This window comes from Cyphomyrmex costatus, unplaced genomic scaffold, assembly GCF_001594065.2.
Source record: "Cyphomyrmex costatus isolate MS0001 unplaced genomic scaffold, Ccosl1.0 scaffold216, whole genome shotgun sequence".
In the NCBI taxonomy this organism is placed as follows: domain Eukaryota; kingdom Metazoa; phylum Arthropoda; class Insecta; order Hymenoptera; family Formicidae; genus Cyphomyrmex; species Cyphomyrmex costatus.
This window is the reverse complement of record NW_017276214.1, coordinates 149,785-157,555: the sequence shown is the minus strand read 5'-3', so window position 1 is coordinate 157,555 and position 7,771 is coordinate 149,785. Positions and strand designations below refer to the sequence as shown.

Genomic DNA, 7,771 nt, shown 5'->3' with positions numbered 1-7,771 from the left:
CCCTCGCCGCGGCCTCGTCCAACTGCTCCTCCTGTTGCCACCCCCCTTCTCTATCTCTCTCTCTTCGTTTACTTTGGAGATATCGATTACCGGCTCAACTCCCAACCCCCATCAACCCCTCTGTCACCTCCGACCCCCCCCTTATCCACTCCCTCTAGCACCCCCGACTCCCTTCCACTCGGCCCAGCTTGCTGCTTGGTTGCTTGCACGGTGTCACATCGGTGTAGCAGTTTACAGAGACAGTATAGTTCGCGACAATTACGATCGGCCGTACAGCAGACAGTGGTGTAGGATCTCGGAATTCAAGGATGCCGATGTTACGGCGACGACATCGATCTGCCGAACGCGGTTGATTTTCCGGAGCGCTTCTTAAAGTCGCGTGTTTTAACGGTGTAAATGGAGCTCGTGTAAAACGAGCGCAATTTTCGCATGCAAAACACCATCGGCCTTTCGCGTTCGCGTGAATTTGGATTTACATTTCTTAGGAATGCATTAAGCGCGCAAATCCTATAGCTGCCAGTATTGAAGCACTCCGTTTGAACTTATCTCGAGAATTAGCGGATAGAAATGGAACGTTTCAAAAATTACAACGATGCATTTTCGCAATTACTTGATATTAAAATAAAAAAACCGATGATTAAATATTCTGTCAAGTATGAAACGAAAAAGATACGAAAACATTAACTAAAATAGACTAATGATTACCAGAGAGAATATTCTTTACAAAACTTCAGTAATTTTCACACAATTCTATACTTGGGATCCTTAGGTCCAATCGTGATAGCGCAGATTATAATGATTAGTTTTAAACTTATTGATACATTGGTTGCAATCTCTGTACAGATAATCATAGAATTCTGAAAAGCAACCGAGTAAACATACACAATGTGCCCTTAGCTCCGCTGAAATTTGCGTCTATTGAACATAACAGGGTTATTGACCCTCCAATCCGTGTTGTTCGCTTTCGTATCTCGAAAGCGGTTTACAGAAACATATAAGCCCGGTACCTGCGAGAATACATTCCCGTACAATGTTGAATTTGTATCGGGACAAAAGATTTTGTCCCGATCCTGCTTGATTTTTATTTTCATTTGCAGTCGAGCCACTGTGTCTCTCGCAAGTTTGATTTGCTGTGAAAGACGAGAAATATATGCAGAGCACTCGGAAGTATTTCTACTTCTCGAGTGAAATCTACGACGATTGTTTCGCAATTGAAAAAAAAGATTAAGAAAAGGTTACATATTAGAACTTACTTCACAATTTTATGCGTCGTACTTAAAGCGTTTTATACGCGAATTCTAAGAAAGCGCTTGACTGTTATCCGATGCATGACTTTTTGCAACAGCTATTCACGATGAAACGGGCGAGCCAATATTTCATTCAGAGCATTCAATTTCCGGTATCAACACATCGTGTCTGTATATTGCTTTTGAAACGAAGACAGGGACCATATTTTTCAGCATAAGCCGTAATCCAATTTAATATAATTAGCATTATTCAAAATGTCAAATAATAACAATAATAATTTTGTCTTAAAAATAATATTTCAAATATATATATAAACATAATAGAAATGTATGTGTATACAAATGATAATTGCCTCAATTTCAGGCAACTTTTCGCGTGTAACGTAACTTTATAGTTTCGTAAAGAAAAAAATCTATCGTAGAAATGGCAATAATAACATCCAGCTTGCCGCGAGGTAGAGAAGAAGAGAGCAACGGAGAGACGGATACTCGTGGCGAATACTTTGGACCATGTTAGTACTGCACTTTAATATAGGTAAGTCCAAGTTAAGCTCCTTACCGATGACGATACGATTAGTACGGTTGGCTGGACTAATTGCCTTCACGCTGATAGAACTAAATCAAAGAGGGACCAGCAATATGAAGCGAAAATAATATCAATCGCTTTTCCCAGAGAGAACGGCTTGCACTCTTCCCTCATTTATGTAATATCCTATTCTTTCATGCTCGCATTATCGATAAATATCGTGTGCCTGGCATGCATTCTCGCGTGCCAATACGAATGCAAGTCGAGAGAGACTCCTCGAAGAGTTTCTTCGCGATGCACGCAAAACCGATAATCGAATTTCGATTTTATTTTTAACGACTCTATGCATTTTGCACAAGTTGTGGGAAACGTTGGATTAAATATTCGCCGAAACTCGGGGAAAAGTAACGATACTTTTTCCCTTACTTTTAGTATAAAGTTTCTCACGATATTCTATCGGAGCTTGTTTGCTTGTTGTTGCATTTCGCGCATAAAAGGATTATCGAACACTGAGAAGCATAGCTGCGAGTATCGTCGACATTTTCACGATTAAGGAACTAAATTGTTGTCGGAGTTGTTCTTGGTTTGGTTCGCTCTCGACTTGCGAAACGAAAGAGGTAACGAGACTCGATCGAAGAGAGGAAAGACACAAAAAGGAACTTACAAAGTGCCTTACCATAACGTAGTGCCTCTGCATCTCGGTCTTCTCACTAGCTAACTTCTCGCACTCGAGCTTCAGTCTGAAACAAAAAAAATCAGGAACGATTGGGTAGAACAAGATAGATAACGCTATAATAAAATAAAGGATCCCATACAGATCATATAGAAATGTATCTCTCGGTTAAATTGATTGAAATTGAAATATGTTGTTATATCTTCCATGTCCCGAATAAAAATCTTAATGTATATGATTCTCTAAATTCAATACTTTTCCGTCCAGAGACGTTTAAAGTGGAAACCTAAGCTTTAATATACACGACGACGAGATCTCGTTTATCGAAGTAGGAGTAAAACGCAACATGCATCGAATGATTGTGAATCAATCGATAATCGAAGCATCATCGAGATCAGCCGCGAGAAAACGAGGAAAAATGTGGAGAAAAACTCGTCGTCTTGAATAATCGCGAAAATTCGAGGAAACACGAGGCGGAGCAAATAGAAAGAAAACGAAAAGAGAAGGACTAAAAGAAAATAGAAATGCTCGAGAAACGGGGGCGAATGGCGAGAAAGAGAAAACTAAAAGGAAAATAAGCGCGGAAAAGAAAGAGAGATACTCACGAGTGGTACTGCTGCTGGATGAAATTGAATTCCTCTTTGATCCTCTCGCAAGTGTCCGCCACCGTGAATTTCAGCCCGCCAGCAGCCCCGCCGCTACCGCCGCCGCCCTGTAAGGAAAAAAAAGGATTGGAGAAACGAAGGGATTCAATTAGCTATGTATACACGACAATGTGGACGCGATAGAGGATATGTGCGCACGTGGGCGTTAAAACCGTGCGCGGAACGCACTCGCGCGACGAACAAGCCGCATCCGCGACAAGCAGCCTGCCGTCACTTTGTGGCATTGTATTTAATCTTTTTAGCTTCGGGGCCAGTCAGCCATTCACGTGCGGATCTCTGGCTATTAATACGAATAAATGAACTAACTGTATCTGCGGTTACAGACGCAGGCAGCTTATTACTACAGTACGGGAAAATGTTCGTTATCACAAATCGCGATAATATTTATATAAAAAACTTATATACGTTATCTGTGCTCTTGAAAACAAATTTCAGTTTGCTTGGTATTCTTCGCTTACTCGATATTTTATGTATCTGTGTATATATTACTATATATTATATTTAAAAAAATTATTAAATCTTATATATAGAGCGTATAAGATTTGCAATTTGCGTAATAATATTTTGTATCTGAAGAGGGCTTAATATAAAGCCGAAACATGCAGTGGGCCTATAATATTATTTAATTGTTTTATTATTATTTTTTAAAATATATAGACACATTTTATTTTATATTTTTTATTTTATCATTCTTGACTCTTATACTATATATAGATAAGTATTTTTATATTTTGAGAATATTAAGAGTCCTGTACTATTTCATCTATTTTTTATTAAAACTTAATATATTTTTGAATAGTACTAAATAAACATTTTTATTTGCAGTAAAATAAATCTACTCAATAAAAAACTATAGTTAAATCGAATTAATGATTTCGATATCAAATAAATACATATTTATACTTAATAAATATTTGATTAGAACTGTTTAAATAAGTATGTATATTATAAATAATACACATGTATAATTTATAAAATATATTATGTACACATGTTATATGTACGATCCTAATATACTTATAACTTTTCGTTCAAAGAAGATAAATCATTATTAAGATGCTAATAGCACCATTATCAAATCAATCAATTTATAATCGTGTAATATTATTTTAGCTTTAGTTTACGATTGCATTTCAAGTCCGACAGTAAGTGGCGCGCAGTTTATACACTAAAAGATGCATTTACAAAATTTATGGAATTTGCATAAAAAATATTATTGAGCGTCAAAATCTAGACTCGACCTTATTTGCCCTTTCCTCACTAACTAGATTTATTCATATAACTTATATTGCAAATTATTATTATTACACATATATTATCGTTAATAGTATGACAATTGCAATGATTTGTTCGGATGTTAAGATTTTATTTGTTAATATTGCAAAGAGAGAATTTAAATTTTAACTACGACAGAGAAGAATTTGTGGCAGACCGTTAGTCAAAAAGCGCAAGAGATTTCCTGGTTTCGTCGGATACCTTTGAAAACACATTAAGTTGCGACGTGCTTGAAGTCGAAGATGACAAGGAACCAGCTACGTCGAATGACCTTCGAAGCACATAAGACGCACGCAAACACACAGGATCAAGTCCAGAAATGCGAGCAAAGGGCAGCCAGGTATAAAAGACGAACGTTTCCAAGCAGGGGCGAGAGAAGGCGAGAAAGAGATGAAGGGACGAAAACGCGGGCCTGAAGAGCCAAGGATGAAGGGCTGTGAAGGCGTCCTTAATGAGACCCATTCCACCAGATACCACGAGATTCGTTCGAGTCCACTACCGCTCTCTTCAGTAAAAGAGAAAGAGAGGGCAAGAGAGCGCGTCGGATATATATACATACACACACACACACACACACCACCAATAGCACTTGGCGCGCCGACTAAAATTACGGAGGAAAAGATCGGCGCTTTCCGATGACAGTAATGATTACGTTGCGGCGAAAGAGCGTCAATCGAATTTCGAAAGGATGCGTCTCGCACGGATCTCTTAAGAGCGAACCGCCGAATACTATTATTATGCGGATGAAGGCATGTATCTGTGTGGATTTTTACGAAAATAGAAATTGGCTACTGCAAAAATAAGCTATATAGAATTGCAATTTCAGCGGCAGCGTTGACGATCCCTTCTCGGAACACCCAGACTTTCGCGACATGCCATATCGCCGCCACCGCGAGGAGCTCCCATCTCATTTTGATAGATCGATCGATGACTGGCTAAACGACAGCGTCCACAAAAATTCCGATTTTTCGAGAGATCGTCGCCCCGCGCTGAATGATTTGGCCACTTGTTGAATGCGAAACGGGGAGTGGCAGTCGGTGGTAAAATGGTTTGGGAGAACGCGGGAGAGAGCACGGTGGCGGTGGGCCTCACTTGTTGCAATCATCAAACGGAAAAGTCATCGAACAGGTTGTTGCGCCGCAGTGCGACGCATCGTGTTGCATCGCGGCCAACGACAAATTCGTTTTCATCGAAACTCTCTCTCTCTCTCTCTCTATCTCTTTCTCTTCCTCGCTCTCCCATAACAGCGACGGTCACCGCGAGCCATCGGCTGAAATTAACGTAGTATGACTCTGCGAGTCGGCAAACATCAACAGTCGTGTTCACGCGAAAATATTCCTACCTCTGCGTTTTAATCATCACGAAACTAAAGATTCGTCGATAAAAGCTACAATTTTTTATTCATTAACAGAGTTGTTGCAAATTCCTCATTTCAAAAATTCCATTTTTCCCGATTTTTAGATGAATTTCTCTGACTTTCAATAATATTTTGAATTTTTTTGTATTTCCGTCCAGAAACTATCAAGTATTTTCTCGAGAGATTAATTTAACATAAATTACTATTAATGTTGCCGACACTGTTTGCATTTTTAATTGTCAAGTTCAAAGTTAGTGGTATTCCAAAACTGCGTGTCATGTACGCAAATTAAAATTCTTTAAAGTCAAGAATTTTAATTTTCCAGAAAATTTTGTGCAAAATTTCCTAATTCTTCTCTAATTACTCTATTTTCAATATTTCCTGGATATTTCTCTATTTTATCTCTAATTTTGTGGCAACCTTGATTAAATGACTTTTTTTCAATGTGAAAAATGGATGGTATTTCCACTTTCTTCCACTTGTCTCATTGTACTCGTGTTTTTTCGAAGAACTTGAAATTAAAATAACGAAATAACGTAACAATTGTATAAAGAGATTTTAAAATATACTAAAAAGATCGATTGTGCCATCAGTATAGTAGCGTACGTCTGACGTAAATATTGATGACTTATAAATACTTGAACAGAAACTTAAATCGTATACTCCAAAATTAGAGACCTGTCTGTCGACGAGATCATTATTCTGCGATGGTTACTTATTTACCGTTACCGAAATTGCTACTTTTACTCCGACGTTCTAAAAGCAAACGCGCGAAATGCTTTCATCGAAATAGCGTTACAAAAAAATCATGACCTAATTAATTTTATTTATTATTATACCATACAGTTGAAATATAATTTTTGCATTTCGCAATAATATGACGTAAATAAATACCGGTCGTGTTATCTCACATAAATAATCCCTTCTAATATTTTCGTTCCTAATTTCGTATCCATAATTTGATAATATCTCAGAGTGGTGTTTTTAGCTTTGCCAGGCACTTTTAGCTCTGCCATGGTCGCCCCACGCGGTGTCTCCGTATGGACGCGCGTGTTATTAAGAAACGAAGACAAAAGTCCTCCTCCGTTCTCGGCGGCGCGGCCACGACCGCAAAACTGCACCACGGCTGTGTTGTGCGTGTCTTTTGTGCTCGTTTCTCGTCCGCGAAAAGGGTTCCCCTTTTTCTTTCACACCGGCGGGTATACACACGCGGATAGTATCGAAAAACCGGCTGGTTCACTTTGTTGCCAGGAGATAATGGCCGTGCGAATCGTAAATAAGGTAATAGGTCTTTGGAGAGCCCCGGGTACGAGGCCCAAAGATCGGATGACGTAAGCGGGAGCCTCTTAAGGTATCCCGCATACTTCCACGAGGAACGGACACATCGGATATAAATCGTTCCTTCTCTTTTCTCCATCGACGGTAAATACATTGAAAACAAGAACACATGATTTTTAAGGACTTTTTTTACATCAGGAGTCTGTTTTACTGTACTGTTTGTTGCAATGTCTGTGATATATACTTTACCACGTGACTTGTTTCGCTTCTTAAAAAATTTCTTTGATGCCTACATCATTTCATATGTAATTCAGAGAAAATATATTTTATATAGTAGTATTTATTTACACTTCAGCTTTACAAAAACAGCCAAGAAGGGGACTTGGTTCACAATATATTTCTTAAACATTCATAACCCATACAATCTGATATAAAACTTTACAGAAAACATATTTTATGTAATTCCAATTTCATATGTCTCTCTTTCTCTTTTTTATTTATTAGAGGAAAGTATCTAATATTGAGGCTAGTGTAGATATAATCTATAGTTTAAATTGCATGTACTTTTTAGTATTACTTTTATTTTAGTATCACTGAGGAGCCAATATGCGGAAGAAGTTACGTAGTATTTTTTACATTTGCATATATTCTGCAATATATACTATATATATATATTTCACCTTTTGTTAATTTAACCAAATACTGTTTTTTAAACAAAACTAACTTTTTAAATATATTTTAAAAGGTCAC

At 37.9% G+C, this 7,771-nt stretch overlaps 1 protein-coding gene across 1 annotated transcript in view; it reads right to left on the bottom strand.

Moving 5' to 3' along the window:
* The window catches only part of gro (TLE family member transcriptional corepressor groucho), a 47,511-nt gene extending 40,752 nt beyond the window's left edge, over positions 1-6,759 (bottom strand). Inside the window, 3 exon segments of the mRNA XM_018539490.1 lie at positions 2,450-2,513; positions 3,052-3,158; positions 6,655-6,759. Coding sequence (XP_018394992.1) covers positions 2,450-2,513; positions 3,052-3,158; positions 6,655-6,759 — 276 coding nt within the window.
* Between the last annotated feature and the right edge of the window lie 1,012 nt (positions 6,760-7,771).